This window comes from Nerophis lumbriciformis, linkage group LG19 (assembly GCF_033978685.3).
Source record: "Nerophis lumbriciformis linkage group LG19, RoL_Nlum_v2.1, whole genome shotgun sequence".
Lineage (NCBI taxonomy): Eukaryota > Metazoa > Chordata > Actinopteri > Syngnathiformes > Syngnathidae > Nerophis > Nerophis lumbriciformis.
This window is the reverse complement of record NC_084566.2, coordinates 24166616-24188506: the sequence shown is the minus strand read 5'-3', so window position 1 is coordinate 24188506 and position 21891 is coordinate 24166616. Positions and strand designations below refer to the sequence as shown.

Below are 21891 nucleotides of genomic sequence, written 5' to 3'. Positions count from 1 at the left end.
TATATATATACATCCTGAAAATATGCAAACAAAACTGTGTTTAGATAATTGATACTTCAAACTTGCATAAATAAATCTTAAGGAATATAACATAACTTGGCTTCTGAGAGCTTCAAAATGTAATGAATAAAATGCTAAAGTTGTTGATAAACAAGCAATTATTTTAATAATTAAATATGGTCATTTTAAATGAATTGTTATAATTTAAAATTAATTATTTCAAATATGTTTATTTTAATGTATAATTATATGGCTGGATGTAATGAGTCAGAAAAAACACAAATAAAAATACAATTAATTTTGATGTTTTTAGCAAAATATAGTAAAAATTTATTTTGTTTTTTTTGTTTTTAATTAATAAATATATTTATTTTTAGGTAACATAAACATAATAATACAATTTCTATCGAGTCTGGATGATTTAGTTCTTGTCACCCTGTTGTCCTCCCGTCCTGAAAAAAGGCTGTCCTCACTCAGGTCCGCATGGAGCTGGAGGGGGCGTGGCCTCCAGCTCCGGCTGGAAATCGGGAGATTTTCGGGAGAATATTTGTCCCGGAAGGTTTTCGGGAGAGGCGCTGAATTTCGGGAGTCTCCCGGAAAATTCGGGAGGGTTGGCAAGTATGCTCTTAGTTATTCCTGTCTTCTTCTTTCCATTTTTGTCCTTTCTGTTTTCTTCATCTTTTCCCTTTTTTTGCGTTCTTCTTTTTCTTTTCTCCTTATTTACTTACTGTCTTCTTTCTTTTGTAATTTCTCAAGAGTGGTCATCACTAGCATCAGCTACAGCCGGTGTTCTGTCGGAATTGGCTGTGTCCTCGAAAACAAAACAGTTAATAACCTGCCTAACGCCATAGTGGGGTCAATCGAATTATGCTACCACGTAATGTTTTCTGTCGAATTTTGCTTTACACAAAGTGCTGCTTGGTCGGGTACGACCCGTCGTAGTTCGTCGTTCACTGAAATTAATATTCCTGTTTGCCAAACAGGAATATTAATTTAAGTGAACGCCGAACTACGACGGGCCCAAACAGTGTTTGGACGATAATTAAAACGAAAATGTGAGCTACCATTGTCCATGGGAACTTCCTCACGCTGTAACTGGTCAGAAGATACAATTAAATACACATAAATAAAATCACTACTTAAGTTATACACAAGGTAGTTGCTTTGTTGGAGGCAAATATTTTAAAAATAGTGCGCATGCGCCGTGGCAGTGGGTCGCAGACTGACAGAACACCGGCAGGTGTGCGCGTTTTAGGGAGATGAGTGAGTCCACCTGACCGAGCGGGGGGGAAATATTAGTATTTCACCTTTTTGGATCCAAAGACTCGCTAGCTCGGTATAATATCTCCCATCGTATGAGGCTTCGGTTATGGAAACGGCAAATGTGTTCCACGAGTTTTAGTTATATAAGTATGTTAGCAATGCTAGCAGCCAGCAAGTCATATAGTTGTTGCTCCTCTACCTGCCACCAGAGGGCGTCAACATTCGCAAATAATCAACAACAGCTCAGCTTGTTTCGTTTATTTGGTGATATTTATTGATTATTGCCAGTTCACACGTCTAAATTAGACTCTGTGAATGTGTTGTGTGTGTGTGTGTGTGTGTGCGGGAGGAGGTTATTGTAGTGCACTTGAAGGGGGTTTGTTGTAAAAAGTCAATCAAGATTAAGCGATCACAATATATTTGAATTATTTTTCAAAACAATTCATAGTATAAATATTGCACTTTATGTTCACTTTTTAAATTACAAAATAAAACACCTGAGGGCAAAATCAGAGATCAGCAGCTGTTGCAAGTTTGGTGCCACTTGCTGGTCAAACTTAGTCACGACGACTAAAGCCTTTCTCTTGTTGACCTGCAGGAGGCGCCACTTGTATGGCTTTAAACACTTGGAAGAAAGAGGAACCAAAACATGACATCACTGGTCATGCGACATGTTAAATATCAAACTTTGTTTGACCTCGTAAACTTGTTGGGTCATGTGACAAACGTTCTTACTCTCTGAGGCGTGATATCAATGTGGGCATGTCTCTGAGGCGTGATATCAATGTGGGCGTGTCTCTGAGGCGTGACATCACGTTGTGTTTTGCATGAGGACTTCTCTAGTCATGTTGTATTGCGTTGGTGTTTTTAGTCCAACTTCCAGCTCCTCTGAAACCTTCTTTACTAAAGATAAGTACCGTCATCATAACATCATCACTCGTCGACCACATGGAACGCCGCCATTAGCTGGTCCAAGTCCTTGAGGTTGGCGGCCTGGAACAACTCGGGTTGGTCCATCGTGGAGACGGCGATCCGTAAGGCTGCCCAAATATTGGCCGACATCTGGTTTTGACTGCAGCTCTGGCTACGTCTTTGCTGGTTCAAAGCCATCAAGAGGTTGGTGACTGCCACTCTGCGGGCCAGACCCGGTGAGATCATCAAAACTCAGCTGGAGTCTAGCACCCTGTGCGGTTTTTATGAGGCTGTACCTGTGAGCCCCCAGGTTGATGCAGCTGATGCCCAGATTGTACCTGGACCGGATGAAACCGGGCTGCAGCTCCAGAGCTCGAGTGTACGCCTCTACCGCCTCCTCGCTCCGATTCCCGTTGGCCAGAGTGGCGCCCAGACGATTCCACAGAAGGTAGTCCTGGCGCAAAAAAAACCTCATCAGGTTCTGGTGAGCTTTATAAGTGAATGTATGCTGACGTCACCTGGGGTGTGACAGACAGCGCCTCACTGAAAGCCTCCACCGCCTTGTCGAAGTCACAACTCAGATTGAACAGAACTCCAAGTCCCGTCTGGAGGTCCGGATCCACGTGGTCCACGTTCAACTCAACCGCCTCCTGGAAGACCTGCAACACGTCTTGCAACGTACCACTGGACACACACATAATACGCACTAGTTGAAGTGAAGTGAAGTGAATTATATTTATATAGCGCTTTTCTCTAGTGGCTCAAAGCGCTTTACATAGTGAAACCCAATACCTAAGTTAGATTTAAACCAGTGTGGGTGGCACTGGGAGCAGGTGGGTAAAGTGTCTTGCCCAAGGACACAACAGCAGTGACTAGGATGGCGGAAGCGGGAATCGAACCTGGAACCCTCAGGTTGCTGGCACGGCCACTGTATCAACCGAGCTATGCCGTTATACTGTATGTGAATGGACAGACTTGTTTATGTGATATGTGTATGCGAATAGAGAGACTCGTTTACATGTGTGTGTATGTAAATGGACGGACTTGTTTACATGGTGTGTGTATATGAATGGACAGACTTGTTTACATGGGGCGTAAATACGAATGGACAGACTTGTTTACATGATGTGTGTGTATGCAAATGCACAGACTTGTTTACATGGCACATGAATGCGGATGGACAGACTTGTTTACATGGTGCGTGTATATGACTGGACAGACTTGCACACATGATGCGTGTATATGAATGGACAAACGTGTTTACATGATGTGTGTATATGAATGGACAGACTTGTTTACATGACGCGTAAATACGAATGGACAGACTTGTTTACATGATGTGTGTGTATGCTAATGGACAGACTTGTTTACATGCTACGTGAATGCGAATGGACAGACTTGTTTACATGATGCGTGTATATGAATGGACAGACTTGCTCACATGATGCGTGTATATGAATGGACAGACTTGTTTACATAATGCGTGTATGTGAATGGACAGACTTGTTTACATTACTTGTTTACATGGCACATGAATGCGGATGGACAGACTTGCTCACATGATGTGTGTATATGAATGGACAGACTTGTTTACATGATGGGTGTATTTGAATGGACAGACTTGTTTACATGATGCGTGTATATGAATGGACAGACTTGTTTACATGATGTGTGTATTTGAATGGACAGACTTGTTTACATGATGCGTGTATATGAATGGACAGACTTGTTTACATGATGTGTGTATTTGAATGGACAGACTTGTTTACATGATGCGTGTATATGAATGGACAGACTTGTTTACATGACGTATGATTGCGAATAGACAGATTTGTTTCAATGACACGTGAATGCGAATGGACAGACTTGTTTACATGATGTGTGTATGCGAATGGACAGATGTGTTTACATGGCACATGAATGTGAATGGACAGAGTTGCTCACATACTGCGTGTATATGAATGGACATACAGTATTTGCTTACATGATGCGTATATAGGAATGGACAGACTTGCTCACATGATGCGTGTATGTGAATGGACAGATTTGCTCACATGGTGCGTATATAGGAATGGACAGACTTGCTCACATGATGCGTATATAGGAATGGACAGACTTGCTCAATGGACAGACTTGTTCACATGATGTGTGTATATGAATGGACAGATTTGCTCACATGATGCGTATATAGGAATGGACAGACTTGCTCACATGATGCGTGTATGTAAATGGACAGACTTGCTCACATGATGCGTGTATATGAATGGACAGACTTGCTCACATGATGCGTGTATATGAAGGGACAGGCTTGTGGACGTGATGGGCATAGGCAAATGGCCAGACTTGTTTACATGACACATGAATGCGAATGGACAGACTTGTTTACATGATGCGTGTATATGAATGGACAGACTTGCTCACATGATGCGTGTGTATATGAATGGACAGACTTGTTTACATGATGCGTGTATATGAATGGACAGACTTGCTCACATGATGCGTGTCTATATGAATGGACAGACTTGTTTACATGATGCGTGTATGTGAATGGACAGACTTGTTTACATTACTTGTTTACATGGCACATGAATGCGGATGGACAGACTTGTTTACATGGTGCGTGTATATGACTGGACAGACTTGCGCACATGATGCGTGTATATGAATGGACAGACTTGTTTACATGACGTATGATTGCGAATAGACAGATTTGTTTAAATGACACGTGAATGCGAATGGACAGACTTTCTCACATGATGCGTGTATATGAATGGACAGACTTGCTCACATGATGCGTGTATATGAATGGACAGATTTGCTCACATGATGCGTGTATGTGAATGGACAGACTTGCTCACATGATGCGTGTATATGAATGGACAGACTTGCTCACATGATGCGTGTATATGAATGGACAAATTTGCTCACATGATGCGCATATAGGAATGGACAGACTTGCTCACATGATGCGTATATAGTAATGGATAGACTTGCTCAATGGACAGACTTGCTCACATGATGCGTGTATGTGAATGGACAGACTTGCTCACATGATGCGTGTATATGAATGGACAGACTTGCTCACATGATGCGTGTATGTGAATGGACAGACTTGCTCACATGATGCGTGTATATGAATGGAAAGACTTGCTCACATGATGCGTGTATATGAATGGACAGACTTGCTCACATGATGCGTGTATATGAATGGACAGACTTGCTCACATGATGCGTGTATATGAATGGACCGATTTGCTCACATGATGCGCATATAGAAATGGACAGACTTGCTCACATGATGCGTATAAAGGAATGGATAGACTAGCTCACATAATGCGTGTATATGAATGGACAGATTTGCTCACATGATGCGCATATAGGAATGGACAGACTTGCTGACATGATGCGCATATAGGAATGGACAGACTTGCTCACATGATGCGTATATAGGAATGGATAGACTTGCTCAATGGACAGACGGATTTGCTCACATGATGCGTATATAGGAATGGACAGACTTGCTCACATGATGCGTGTATGTGAATGGACAGACTTGCTCACATGATGCGTGTATATGAATGGACAGACTTGCTCACATGATGCGTGTATATGAATGGACGGATTTGCTCACATGATGCGTATATAGGAATGGACAGACTTGCTCACATGATGCGTGTATGTGAATGGACAGACTTGCTCACATGATGCGTGTATATGAATGGACAGACTTGCTCACATGATGCGTGTATATGAATGGACAGATTTGCTCACATGATGCGTATATAGGAATGGACAGACTTGCTCACATGATGCGTGTATGTGAATGGACAGACTTGCTCACATGATGCGTGTATATGAATGGAAAGTCTTGCTCACATGATGCGTGTATATGAATGGACAGATTTGCTCACATGATGCGCATATAGAAATGGACAGACTTGCTCACATGATGCGTATATAGGAATGGATAGACTAGCTCACATGATGCGTGTATATGAATGGACAGATTTGCTCACATGATGCGTATATAGGAATGGACAGACTTGCTCACATGATGCGTGTATGTGAATGGACAGACTTGCTCACATGATGCGTGTATATGAATGGACAGACTTGCTCACATGATGCGTGTACATGAATGGACAGACTTGCTCACATGATGCGTGTATATGAATGGACAGACTTGCTCACATGATGCGTGTATATGAATGGACAGATTTGCTCACATGATGCGTGTATGTGAATGGACAGACTTGCTCACATGATGCGTGTATATGAATGGACAGACTTGCTCACATGATGCGTGTATATGAATGGACAAATTTGCTCACATGATGCGCATATAGGAATGGACAGACTTGCTCACATGATGTGCATATAGGAATGGACAGACTTGCTCACATGATGCGTATATAGGAATGGATAGACTTGCTCAATGGACAGACTTGCTCACATGATGCGTGTATGTGAATGGACAGACTTGCTCACATGATGCGTGTATATGAATGGACAGACTTGCTCACATGATGCGTGTATGTGAATGGACAGACTTGCTCACATGATGCGTGTATATGAATGGACAGACTTGCTCACATGATGCGTGTGTATGAATGGACGGATTTGCTCACATGATGCGTATATAGGAATGGACAGACTTGCTCACATGATGCGTGTATGTGAATGGACAGACTTGCTCACATGATGCGTGTATATGAATGGACAGACTTGCTCACATGATGCGTGTATATGAATGGACAGATTTGCTCACATGATGCGCATATAGAAATGGACAGACTTGCTCACATGATGCGTATATAGGAATGGATAGACTAGCTCACATGATGCGTGTATATGAATGGACAGATTTGCTCACATGATGCGTATATAGGAATGGACAGACTTGCTCACATGATGCGTGTATGTGAATGGACAGACTTGCTCACATGATGCGTGTATATGAATGGACAGACTTGCTCACATGATGCGTGTATATGAATGGACAGACTTGCTCACATGATGCGTGTATATGAATGGACAGACTTGCTCACATGATGCGTGTATATGAATGGACAGATTTGCTCACATGATGCGTGTATGTGAATGGACAGACTTGCTCACATGATGCGTGTATATGAATGGACAGACTTGCTCACATGATGCGTGTATATGAATGGACAAATTTGCTCACATGATGCGCATATAGGAATGGACAGACTTGCTCACATGATGCGCATATAGGAATGGACAGACTTGCTCACATGATGCGTATATAGGAATGGATAGACTTGCTCAATGGACAGACTTGCTCACATGATGCGTGTATGTGAATGGACAGACTTGCTCACATGATGCGTGTATATGAATGGACAAATTTGCTCACATGATGCGCATATAGGAATGGACAGACTTGCTCACATGATGCGTATATAGTAATGGATAGACTTGCTCAATGGACAGACTTGCTCACATGATGCGTGTATGTGAATGGACAGACTTGCTCACATGATGTGTGTATATGAATGGACAGACTTGCTCACATGATGCGTGTATGTGAATGGACAGACTTGCTCACATGATGCGTGTATATGAATGGACAGACTTGCTCACATGATGCGTGTATATGAATGGACAGACTTGCTCACATGATGCGTGTATATGAATGGACAGACTTGCTCACATGATGCGTGTATATGAATGGACAGATTTGCTCACATGATGCGCATATAGAAATGGACAGACTTGCTCACATGATGCGTATATAGGAATGGATAGACTAGCTCACATGATGCGTGTATATGAATGGACAGATTTGCTCACATGATGCGCATATAGGAATGGACAGACTTGCTCACATGATGCGCATATAGGAATGGACAGACTTGCTCACATGATGCGTATATAGGAATGGATAGACTTGCTCAATGGACAGACGGATTTGCTCACATGATGCGTATATAGGAATGGACAGACTTGCTCACATGATGCGTGTATGTGAATGGACAGACTTGCTCACATGATGCGTGTATATGAATGGACAGACTTGCTCACATGATGCGTGTGTATGAATGGACGGATTTGCTCACATGATGCGTATATAGGAATGGACAGACTTGCTCACATGATGCGTGTATGTGAATGGACAGACTTGCTCACATGATGCGTGTATATGAATGGACAGACTTGCTCACATGATGCGTGTATATGAATGGACAGATTTGCTCACATGATGCGCATATAGAAATGGACAGACTTGCTCACATGATGCGTATATAGGAATGGATAGACTAGCTCACATGATGCGTGTATATGAATGGACAGATTTGCTCACATGATGCGTATATAGGAATGGACAGACTTGCTCACATGATGCGTGTATGTGAATGGACAGACTTGCTCACATGATGCGTGTATATGAATGGACAGACTTGCTCACATGATGCGTGTATATGAATGGACAGACTTGCTCACATGATGCGTGTATATGAATGGACAGACTTGCTCACATGATGCGTGTATATGAATGGACAGATTTGCTCACATGATGCGTGTATGTGAATGGACAGACTTGCTCACATGATGCGTGTATATGAATGGACAGACTTGCTCACATGATGCGTGTATATGAATGGACAAATTTGCTCACATGATGCGCATATAGGAATGGACAGACTTGCTCACATGATGCGCATATAGGAATGGACAGACTTGCTCACATGATGCGTATATAGGAATGGATAGACTTGCTCAATGGACAGACTTGCTCACATGATGCGTGTATGTGAATGGACAGACTTGCTCACATGATGCGTGTATATGAATGGACAGACTTGCTCACATGATGCGTGTATGTGAATGGACAGACTTGCTCACATGATGCGTGTATATGAATGGACAGACTTGCTCACATGATGCGTGTATATGAATGGACAGACTTGCTCACATGATGCGTGTATATGAATGGACAGACTTGCTCACATGATGCGTGTATATGAATGGACAGACTTGCTCACATGATGCGTGTATGTGAATGGACAGACTTGCTCACATGATGCGTGTATATGAATGGACAGACTTGCTCACATGATGAGTGTATATGAATGGACAGACTTGCTCACATGATGCGTGTATATGAAGGGACAGACTTGTGTACGTGATGGGCATAGGCAAATGGCCAGACTTGTTGATGTGATGCGTGTAAACCAGTGGTGCTCACACTTTTTCTGCAGGCGAGCTACTTTTCAATTGGTCAAGTCGTGGGGATCTACCTCATTCATATATATAATTTATATTTACTCATTTATGAAATATATGTTTTTGTTAATAAGTTAAAGGTGTTTAATGATAATGCAAGCATGTTTAACACATATAGTTAATATTGTTAATAAATTAAAGGTGTGTAATAATAATGCAATCATGTTTAACACATAGTTAATATTGTTAATAAATTAAAGGTGTTTAATGATAATACAAGTATGTTTAATACAAATAGTTAATATTGTTAACAAGCTAAAGGTGTTTAAAGATAATACAAGCATGTTTAATACATATAGTTAATATTGTTAACAAGTTAAAGGTGTTTAATGATAATACAAGCATGTTTAATACATATAGTTAATATTATTAATAAGTTAAAGGTGTTTAAAGATAATACAAGCATGTTTAACACATATAGTTAATATTGTTAATAAGTTAAAGGTGTTTAAAGATAATGCAAGCATGTTTAACACATATAGTTAATATTGTTAACAAGTTAAGGTGTTTAAAGATAATACAGGCATGTTTAACACATATAGATTCCTTTCTTTCATGAAGACAAGAATATAAGTTGGTGTATTACCTGATTCTGATGACTTGCATTGATTGGAATCAGACAGTGGTGCTAAAAACGTCCGCATTTTCGAATGGAGGAGAAAAAAGTCCTCCTTTCTGTCCAATACCACATGAAAGTGGTTGGTTTTTGGCATCTTGTATACACTTTACAAGAAATACATTGTCGGCAAACTCCGTAGCTTGCTAGCTTGTGCACGCCAGCTTTCTGAGACTCTTATTTTGTTAGCGCAACTGTGCAGTCGGTCTTTGGAGTTTTGACAACAGGTACGGCGCCAGAGTCTGTTGAAATAAAGTGTTTCTCGCCTTCCAGTCGGTAATTTTAATGAGCTGGCAGCAGCGAGCGTCATCTCAGAAGACCCTCGGGTGCCGTGAATGTCAATCAAGTGACGAAAGTGACGTCATAGTGAAGATTTATGATCGCTCATTTTTAGGACTATTTTTTTAATGCCTGGCTGGTGATCGACTGACACACCCTCCGAGATCGACCGGTAGCTCGCGATCGACGTAATGAGCACCCCTGGTGTAAACAAATTGACAAGGCTCGTTAACATGATGAACTTTTAACTTTAACTTTAAATGATGTGTATGCGAATGTAAAGACTTGTTTATATGATGTTTGTATACGAATGGACAGACTTGCAGAATTCTAATTTCATTTGATAAAGTCACATGACATGATGCTCCTACCTGGGTGGAGTTGAGGATTGTATAAGGTGGGTGTAGCGAGGGTTGTGTTTCACCCACTGGTAGAGGGCGCCGCAGGCGTGACGTGGCAGGCCGCTGTTGGTGAAGCTGACCGCCAACGCCATGAGCGCCTGAAGGTTGTCGGGGCGGATCTCCAGACACCTGTGGGACAGGGATCACTCCATCAGACAGCCTGAGGGGCTGTGTGGAGGCGGAGTTACCATTGGACCCACCTCTGCAGCGACGCGATGGCGGCCTGTTCGTTCTCGTTCTCAGCCTGAGTCGTTCCCAGAACTTGCCACGCCTGGCAGGGCCAAGGTCAAAAATCAAGTTAAAACCCAGAGCGAGGGGGGGCGTATTAAGAAGACGGCCTGCGGCTCACCTCCGAGTCCAGCGGATCCTGTAAGATGGCCGCCTCCAGCAACAGGACGGCGTCATTTAAATCTCCCTCGCCAACTTTGTCCTGAGCCTCGGCAAAGACGCCTCCGCGGTCTTTATACGGATTGTTGGCGCTGAAACTGTAAGGCTGACAGACACGTAGCAACATCAAATGTCCCACTCTTACTACCGACCCTGACCTCACCACAGCACTCAAATGTCCCATTGTTATACAGAACTTGAACGCAGCACAAATGGCAGTCATATGACCCGAGACAGGCTCACAGATGCGTGTTGTCATGGTGACGTCAGATGATATTTATTGCCGCTTTACCTTTCCCACAGGTGAGATGGCGGGCAAAGTCAGCTTCTGACTCTCCGCCTCCTCCAGCCAGTTCCTGCGAGCAAGCTCCTCCCACTCGGCCTGCATCTTGTCCCAGAATTGCGTGTCCGACTGAAACGTGCACACACAAACACAGGTGAGCCGTGGCGAGGAAGACGACGGCGATGAAGGTGAGAGGAAGTGCTTTATCATCAGTAGCGATTCCAAAGGAACGATCTGGAATGTTTTTTAAGTAACTGAAAACATGCACACAAGGTGTACACAAGGCTGGATTTACTCTCTATTTTATGCTGCTGCTGTCACATATACTGTAATTTTGTACATGGTAATTGTTATATATTGTATATATGATATTGACATAATATAATATATCAGTATATATAATATACTGTACATATATTATGTAAATATTACGTATATATGTTATATTTTATATCGCTATATTTAGTCTATTTATACCTGCATCCTTACACTTTTCATCATAGTAACTGAGCTACTGTGTGAACAATTTCCCTTGTGGATCATTAAAGTTAGTCTAAGTCTAAGTGTACGTGTACGTGTACGTGTACGTGTATGTGTGTGTGCGCGCGTGTGCGAGTGTACCTCCACAGCAGCCTTGGCTTTCACAAACTCGTCCTCCAGCGACTCGTTTTTAGCTAAGAGCGAGCAAGTCCGTCTACGACACGAGGACACGTCACTGTCCTGCAGACACAAAGTCAAACGGTTTTGCCCTAGGGTCTCTAAACCAGTGTTTTTCAACCACTGTGCCGCGCTAGTGTGCCGTGAGATACAGTCTGGTGTGCCGTGGGATATTATGTATTTTCATCTATTTGGGGTAAAAATATTTTTTGCAAAATAGTAATTATAGTCTGCAAATAATGTGCCGTTGTTGAGTGTCGGTGCTGGCTAGAGCTCGGCTGAGTAACCGTGTAATACTCTTCCATATCAGTAGGTGGCAGCCGGTAGCTAATTGCTTTGTAGATGTCGTGAACACGTTGTGTGAGACGACGATGGTTTGTCGCGATCCCAATATGCAGACGACAGCAAGAGGCAGTATGCAGGTGAAAAGTTATGTAATGCTTAAACCAAAAATAAACAAAAGGAAAGTGTCCCTAAGAAAAGGCATTGAAGCTTAGGGAAGACTATGCAGAACGAAACTAAAACTGAACTGGCTACAAAGCAAACAAAAACAGAATGCTGGACGACAGCAAAGACTTACAGCGTGTGGAGCAGAGACGGCGTCCACAAAGTACATCCGAACATGACATGACAATCAACAATGTCCCCACAAAGAAGGATAGCAACAACTTAAATAGCCTTGATTGTTAAAACAAAGCAAAAGCGGGGAATAGCGCTCAAAGAAATTGCTACAGGAAAATACCAACAAAACAGAAAAAGCCACCAAAATAGGAGCGCAAGACAAGAACTAAAACACTACACAGCAAAAAACTCAAAATAAGTCACAGCGTGATGTGACAGGTCGTGACAGTACACCTACTTTGAGACAAGAGCTATTGTGATGCATGGTTGGTTATGGTTTAAAGTCATATCCAACAATTGCGACAACGACTTTTTACTGTCAACTGAGTTCCATTTTTTAATGATTTCTGCTAGTGGTGTACCTCCAAATTTTTTCAATGAAAAAAATGTGCCTCGGCTCAAAAAAGGTTGAAAAACACTGCTCTAAACTACTCACACAAAGAAAATAGTGCAGTCTCGTTGCAATAGCAACCAGCTTATGCAGCATCATACAACCTGTCCGGACGACTCCAAGTCCAAATCGTCTAACGACTTGTCCCTCTGAAGGTGGCTTTCAAATTCGCACCTGGAGGTGAGGCAAGGTGTGTTGTCATTTCCTGAACCTCTGAGCTGCCCAATCCGTAACATAACAACTTTCTGCCGTGCTCCTATAGCTGCAGCTTTACGGCTTTACTGAAAATATTACAAAAATGATAACAGGACAGCATAAATACGTGGATTAATGGAGCACTTCAGTTATTACCGTGAAACAAGCTTAACTAGTTACTACAACGTGACCACCATTTTGTCACACAGAGTTTAAGCCAGGGATATCAAACTCGTTTTCATTGAGGGCCACATCGCAGTTATGGCTGCCATCAGAGGGCCGCTTGTAGCAGTGAATAATATATGATTTTGCCTCTGGATTTCATTATTAATTACTGTATTTTTCGGACTATAAGTCGCAGTTTTTTTCATAGTTTAGCCGGGTGTGCGACTTATACTCAGGAGCGACTTATGTGTGAAATTATTAACACATTACCGTAAAATATCAAATAATATTATTTAGCTCATTCACGTAAGAGACTAGACGTATAAGATTTCATGGGATTTAGCGATTAGGAGTGACAGATTGTTTGGTAAACGTATAGCATGTTCTATATGTTATAGTTATTTGAATGACTCTTACCATAATATGCTACGTTAACATACCAGGCACGTTCTCAGTTGGTTATTTATGCCTCATATAACGTACACTTATTCAGCCTGTTGTTCACTATTCTTTATTTATTTTAAATTGCCTTTCAAATGTCTATTTTTGGTGTTGGGTTTTATCAAATAAATTTCACCAAAAAATGCGACTTATACTCCAGTGCGACTTATAGATGGGTTTTTTTTCCTTCTTTATTATGCATTTTCAGCCGGTGCGACTTATTCTCCGGAGCGACTTATAGTCCGAAAAAAACCGTATATAAATTGTTTTAAATAGACTGTCAATTTTACAGTAAAAACTTTACATTTACAACATTTTACTAAAAAATTGCATTTTTTAAATCTTTTTACAAAATTTTATGGTAAATGGAAAAACAGTACAACTGTTTTTTGGGGGGGATTCACGGAGCTGGCAGATTAGTTGACAGAATTTTTGTGTTAAAATTACATTGGTTTTTACAACATTATATTTTGAATGGAAAAACAGAACAAGTTATTTTTTTATTCTGGAAACTTAGCTGCCAGTTTTTCTACCGTAAAAACAAATGTATTGTTTTTCCATTTACATTACATTACATTGTTAAAAACAAGATTTTACAGTAAAAATATGGCAGCTCAGTCAACAATTTTAACGCAAATTTTTTTTGCAATATTAGATACTATTAAAGTTTAAAAGGTATGCAATTTCAAGCAGTACATATGATCTTTTAAGCACTTTATTGACACATATCATTTCCAGGTGTTTGCGGGCCAGGTAAAATGATGTCGCGGGCCAGATCTGGCCCCCGGGCCTTGAGTTTGACACCTGTGGTCTAAGCTATGATGAAATTAGAAGCTTCTAGATACAATAATGTTGATTGATAAAAGCTGTTAACATTTTTAAATTGTAGTCTAGTGGAAACTTCTGCAAACTAGTTCTTAAAAAAAAGGAGGAAAAAGTAAAATGCCAATATTTTGGAATGAGATTTGTGTTAGTTTGTTAGCCTGTTAGCATGACTCAGCTAGCATCCTTTTTTTCCGAGGAAGATCACATGTTTTACCATAGCAGCTCGCCCGCCTGGCCTCGTGTCTCACACCTCCTCCCGCCGTCATCCAGGTGGATGTTGCACTCGTCCCGCGTGTCCGACACTGAAAAGACAGCGAATGAAGACGAGCTGAAGCGGATTGTTCTACCCTGATCGGACTAAAAAGCTCATTCGTCACGGACCAGCGAACTCAAAGCCGTGATGGGATTACTTCCTGTCTGGGACTCCCTGACCTCTTCAAGCTTTCCCTTCCTCTTTTAAAAAAGTTACCTGAGTCCGCTGAGGTCTTCGCTGGCATTCCAGGACCAGGAAGAAGATGATCCGCCTCCATCCGGATTGCTTCCGTTTGCTCAGATTCGGAGCTTTGGGTCCTCCTCATCAAGCGCCTCGTGTTATTCCCGCCTCCGCCCTCGCTGAGGTCCACCAGGTTCACAACTGTGGACACAAGCACACAGAGCTCTGGTCCGACTTTGGTAGTCACACATGGCAGACTCACCTCCGAGCAAGGATTCAATGCTTACCTGAGGCGTTGGATGCTTGGGAGCACATGGAAGCGGCGTCATGACAGCTCTCGGACAGGAAGTCATCGATGGAGGGACTTAGCAGCGGTCGACTCTCTTGATGCTCGGCGACCAGCTGGAAGCAAGAACAGTAGTGTGTCATGCCAACTCCATTCCCACACAAGCTAGCACAGCAACGCCCATAGCTAAGTGGAACAATAAGTTCCTGGAGTCCAAAATACTTTAGTGATGTCACTGTGAGGTTCTGATTGGTCCAATGATCATGAGGGTGGGGCTTTAATCCTCAAAACAAAAGTGGGAATGTTTGTCAGAGGTTCCTGCTGGTCTTGCGTTGAGAAGACCTTGCATCATAGTCCATCACGGTCACATTGGACATCTGACAGGAGACTCATGAGTGCTTCAGAGTAGCAGATGTGGCGGGGCAATGGCGTCAACAAGCCAAAGACAACAAAGGATGAAGACAAGATATAATGTTCTGCTTATTCTCGCCGGGGTCAGGGGTCAACCAGCTTATTGGGATGGAGAGTGACATATGGACAGCTAGGACCTGCATCATTAGGCATAGGAACTGGGGAGACGTGTCCCCCCAATCATACTTGCCAACCCTCACGAATTTTCCGGGAGACTCCCGAATTTCAGTGCCTCTCCCGAAAATATCCCGGGACAACAATTTTCCCGAATTTCTCCCGATTTCCAGCCGGACTTAAGGCACGCCCCTTCCAGGTCTGTGCGGACCTGAGTGAGGACAGCCTGTCGTCACGTCCGCTTGGCCAACCAAAAAGTAACCATAGAACACTATACCGTATAGTGTCTATGGTTACTTTTTGGTTGGCCAACGGTTTACGTTGTATTGCACACCCGGACGGCAAGTGTGGGAGTCGGTTCTGAAGTATGAAGTAAAGAGACGTAACTTCGTCACCTCGCCTGGTTATTGACTCCAACCCAGAATATTACACTGCCCATACCTACGCTCCTTCAAAGGCTGTGCTACTGGCTGCAAAGCATTGCACTTTCAAATACAACAATGAGTAGAGAGGAGTGTTATGTGTGTATATGTGTAAATAAATTAACACTGAAATTTAAGTATTTATTTTATTTATATACTATATATATATATATATATATATATATATATATGTATATAATATATATATATATATATATATATATATATATATATTATATATATATATATATAATATATGTATATATATAATATATATATATATATTATATATATATAATATATATATATATAATATATATATATATATTATATATATATATATTATATATATATATATATAATATATATATATGTATATAATATATATAGTATATATATATAGTGTATATATAATATATATATATATATATATATTATATATATATATATATATAAGAAATACTTGAAATTCAGTGAATTCTAGCTATAAATATACTCCTCTCCCTTTACCCCGCCCCCGTCCGATATTGTTATTAGAAGCGTTAATGCAGGCAAACAATTTTTTTGCGGCGCATTGATAACAGTTAGGTAACGAGCTTATGCTGCTATATTGAGCAGGCGGTGTCCTGCTACTGCTGCTGCTGCATCGCGTCTCGTAAATCATGCCTTTCAAAAAAATAGAACATAGTAGAGTTTTAGAACAAAAAAATACAACAAACACATTCTGAAAATCTTACAATAAAAATATAGAAAAAAATACCGGCGGTGGTAAAGTTTAGATCTATGAAGGAAATAAGAAAGTGAATGAATGTTTATAACTGAATACATTTACATATGCATAAAATTGTGTTTTCTTTTGTATTATTTTTTTAATGAATTAAGTAACGTTTATGACAACCTTTTTCCAAAACACAATATAGAATGTGAGATATAACAGGATAATGAATACATTTATCATTTGTTTTCAAAACTATTACAAAAAAGTGGGACCCCAATAATTTACTGTGGGACCCCATTTTTATGACTTGACATTTTGAAAATTCCTAGCTCCAAAACTGATGGAGTATTAGTGCGTGCAAAACAGCAGCAGACGTCTGTGGTCTACGTGCCTATTCTAATACGGTACTAATCAAATATCATCCTGGGGGCCACAGATAATTCATTCGCGGGCCGAATCTGGCCCGCAGGCCTTGATTTTGACACGTAGGTTTAAGACAAACCAAACAGTCCAGTTGCAATTGAATGCCCTGAAATATTACTTGTTGAGCACGTAATAGTGCAACATGATGCTTAGTGTTTCACTAAAGCTAGATCTGTTTAGCACACAGCTTATAAAACTTGTAGTTTATCCTCCTTATATACAGACTCAAAAATACAAGGTTCTGATCACAATTTTTCCCGAAGTAATCGTCCACATAATTAGCATTGTTGTTAACGAAGGGATCTGTGGTTCCCACCAGTATGTCTTTGAGTGTTATAAATAAGATAGCTTCTATATATGATAATCGCTTAAATATAGAGGCAATTTGATTTTCCACTATATTGGTACTTTAAGTTGGAAAAAAAAATAAAAAATTATATATATGTACATACATACATACATACATACATACATACATACATACATACATACATACATACAAACCCCGTTTCCATATGAGTTGGGAAATTGTGTTAGATGTTAATATAAACGGAATACAATGATTTGCAAATCATTTTCAACCCATATTCAATTGAATGCACTACAAAGACAACATATTTGATGTTCAAACTCATAAACTTTTTTTTTTTTGCAAATAATAATTAACTTAGAATTTCATGGCTACAACACGTGCCAAAGTAGTTGGGAAAGGGCATGTTCACCACTGTGTTACATGGCCTTTCCTTTTAACAACACTCAGTAAAGGTTTGGGAACTGAGGAGACACATTTTTTAAGCTTCTCAGGTGGAATTCTTTCCCATTCTTGCTTGATGTACAGCTAAAGTGGTTCAACAGTCCGGGGTCTCCGTTGTGGTATTTTAGGCTTCATAATGCGCCACACATTTTCAATGGGAGACAGGTCTGGACTACAGGCAGGCCAGTCTAGTACCCACACTCTTTTACTATGAAGCCACGTTGATGTAACACGTGGCTTGGCATTGTCTTGCTGAAATAAGCAGGGGCGTCCATGGTAACGTTGCTTGGATGGCAACAAATGTTGCTCCAAAACCTGTATGTACCTTTCAGCATTAATGGCGCCTTCACAGATGTGTAAGTTACCCATGTCTTGGGCACTAATACACCCCCATACCATCACAGATGCTGGCTTTTCAACTTTGCGCCTATAACAATCCGAATGGTTCTTTTCCTCTTTGGTCCGGAGGACACGACGTCCACAGTTTCCAAAAACAATTTGAAATGTGGACTCGTCAGACCACAGAACACTTTTCCACTTCGTATCAGTCCATCTTAGATGAGCTCAGGCCCAGCGGAGCCGACGGCGTTTCTGGGTGTTGTTGATAAACGGTTTTCACCTTGCATAGGAGTTTTAACTTGCACTTACAGATGTAAGGGGCGGTATAGCTCAGTTGGTAGAGCGGCCGTGCCAGCAACTTGAGAGTTGCAGGTTCGATCCCCACTTCCGCCATCCTAGTCACTGCAGTTGTGTCCTTGGGCAAGACACTTTACCCACCTGCTCCCAGTGCCACCCACACTGGTTTAAATGTAACTTAGATATTGGGTTTCACAATGTAAAGCGCTTTGAGTCACTTGAGAAAAAGCGCTATATAAATGTAATTCACTTCACTTCACATGTAGCGACCAACTGTAATTACTGACAGTGGGTTTCTGAAGTGTTCCTGAGCCCATGTAGTGATATCCTTTACACACTGATGTCGCTTGTTGATGCAGTACAGCCTGAGGGATCGAAGGTCACGGGCTTAGCTGCTTACGTGCAGTGATTTCTCCAGATTCTCGGAACCCTTTGATGATATTACAGACCGTAGATGGTGAAATCCCTAAATTCCTTGCAATAGCTGGTTGAGAAAGGTTTTTCTTAAACTGTTCAACAATTTGCTCATGCATTTGTTGACAAAGTGGTGACCCTCGCCCCATCCTTGTTTGTGAATGACTGAGCATTTCATGAAATCTACTTTTATACCCAATCATGGCACCCACCTGTTCCCAATTTGCCTGTTCACCTGTGGGATGTTCCAAATAAGTGTTTGATGAGCATTCCTCAACTTTATCGGTATTTATTGTCACTTTTCCCAACTTCCTTGTCACGTGTTGCTGGCATCAAATTCTAAAGTTAATGATTATTTGCACAAAAAAAATGTTTATCAGTTTGAACATCAAATATGTTGTCTTTGTAGCATATTCAACTGAATATGGGTTGAAAATGATTCGCAAATCATTGTATTCCGTTTATATTTACATCTAACAGTTCGCTCCCTGTATAATCAGTGTCAGAGCTTGGTCCGCATTGCCGGCAGTAAGTCGGACACGTTTCCAGTGAGGGTTGGACTCCGCCAAGGCTGCCCTTTGTCACCGATTCTGTTCATTACCTTTATGGACAGAATTTCTAGGCGCAGTCAGGGCGTTGAGGGGATCTGGTTTGGTGGCTGCAGGATTAGGTCACTGCTATTTGCAGATGATGTGGTCCTGATGGCTTCCTCCGGCCAAGATCTTCAGCTCTCACTGGATCGGTTCGCAGCCGAGTGTGAAGCGACTGGGATGGGAATCAGCACCTCCAAGTCCGAGTCCATGGTTCTCTCCCGGAAAAGGGTGGAGTGCCATCTCCGGGTTGGGGAGGAGATCTTGCCCCAAGTGGAGGAGTTCAAGTACCTCGGAGTCTTGTTCACGAGTGGGGGAAGAGTGGATCGTGAGATCGACAGGCGGATCGGTGCGGCGTCTTCAGTAATGCGGACGCTGTATCGATCCGTTGTGGTGAAGAAGGAGCTGAGCCGGAAGGCAAAGCTCTCGATTTACCGGTCGATCTACGTTCCCATCCTCACCTATGGTCATGAGCTTTGGGTCATGACCGAAAGGACAAGATCACGGGTACAAGCGGCCGAAATGAGTTTCCTCCGCCGAGAGGCGGGGCTCTCCCTTAGAGATAGGGTGAGAAGCTCTGTCATTCGGGGGGAGCTCAAAGTAAAGCCGCTGCTCCTCCACATCGAGAGGAGCCAGATGAGGTGGTTCGGGCATCTGGTCAGGATGCCACCCGAACGCCTCCCTAGGAAGGTGTTTCGGGCACGTCCGACCGGTAGGAGGCCACGGGGAAGACCCAGGACACGCTGGGAAGACTATCTCTCCCGGCTAGCCTGGGAACGCCTCGGGATTCCCCGGGAGGAGCTTGACGAAGTGGCTGGGGAAAGGGAAGTCTGGGCTTCCCTGCTTAAGCTGCTGCCCCCGCGACCCGACCTCGGATAAGCGGAAGAAGATGGATGGATGGATGGATGGATTTACATCTAACACAATTTCCCAACTCATATGGAAACGGGGTTTGTATATATATTCTTTTGGTAGCAATTGGTGTGTGTGTCCAACGTTGAACTCAGAATTCCTACTAGCGTCCGGTAAAGCTAACACATGTTTTTTTAAAACGTTAATCATCTTAATGATGCAATTAGCTAGCTAACATGCTATTCGCCAATCAACCCTCAGTGCAGAAAAGCGATGCTGTCGTCATGCCAACCTTGGTTGTCCTGGCGAGGAAGGGAGCTCCTTCTGCAGACATCTTCTTAGCAGGACGCTCCATCAGCACCATCGCAGCGACCCTTTGCCCTTTGCCCTACGACACACACGTGACGTCTTCGTCTTTTCCCGTACTTGTCCAGAAGCCCCGCCCCCAAACAGCATGCCATCGACAGGAAGTGATGACGTTAAACAGTAGGTAAGACTCAAATGTATTCATCACTAAAACCTCATGAAAGCTGGCTCCACCCACGCATAAACGAGGAGTGAAGGTTAGTGATTATCAGCTGATCAGCGAATCAATCGATTAATTAAAGCAAACATAGAGGAAGTCATGTGATAGTCTCACCTGGCCCTGGTACATGATTCTTCTTCAGGCAGGTTCATTCATCGAAAGCAAACTACCTATCTGTTCGTGTTGCGGTCTTGAAAGTCCACAAGCTCTCCTTTGAGCGGTCAGTTCGGGTTCTGAGCTCTTCGATGCGCGATTATCTTCTGCTCGCGCTTGGCTGCGGAGGGCGGTACGACAACAAACCGACAAAAACCGAGTCTTGACGAACTCTTCCGAGGTCGGGAAGCCCCGCCTCGCTCAGTGCATCACTTTATGTAGTAAATGTAAAAATGGGACGATTTTTGAAGCTATTTACAAGACCTAAAATTATTGACAAATATTTTCGGAGTGACTGAAATGTTTTGCGTTGAGAAATTTGCTGCTTCATTTTTTGTCATCCCCAGAAAAATTGCCCTTTTCCCTCTGAAATGTACACAGACACTTTGAGTACCTTAAGGTAGAAAAGCGCTATACAAGTATAACCCATTTATTATGTAAATTTCATAATTAAAAAAAAAATCCATCTCGT

The 21891-nt window shown here is 42.0% G+C and overlaps 1 protein-coding gene across 2 annotated transcripts; it reads right to left on the bottom strand.

Annotated features, from left to right (window-relative positions):
* Positions 1 to 1530: 1530 nt before the first annotated feature.
* pex5lb (peroxisomal biogenesis factor 5-like b) lies at positions 1531 to 21860 on the bottom strand. 2 transcript variants are annotated; one of them, XM_061979200.2, is made up of 14 exons: positions 21381 to 21860; positions 21033 to 21128; positions 15408 to 15522; positions 15157 to 15321; positions 14902 to 14989; positions 13166 to 13235; positions 12014 to 12112; positions 11402 to 11521; positions 11072 to 11215; positions 10923 to 10993; positions 10693 to 10851; positions 2694 to 2859; positions 2472 to 2629; positions 1531 to 2395 (listed from the first exon to the last, which is right to left on the bottom strand). In XM_061979200.2, exons 1-14 carry the CDS (start codon positions 21393 to 21395, stop codon positions 2197 to 2199), a joined length of 1665 nt encoding a protein of 554 aa, XP_061835184.1. In that variant the 5' UTR covers positions 21396 to 21860; the 3' UTR covers positions 1531 to 2196. The 2 variants fall into 2 exon arrangements, with proteins under 2 accessions (XP_061835184.1, XP_061835185.1); XM_061979201.2 differs by lacking the exon at positions 21033 to 21128 and having other exon boundaries at positions 1532 to 2395; positions 21381 to 21855.
* Between the last annotated feature and the right edge of the window lie 31 nt (positions 21861 to 21891).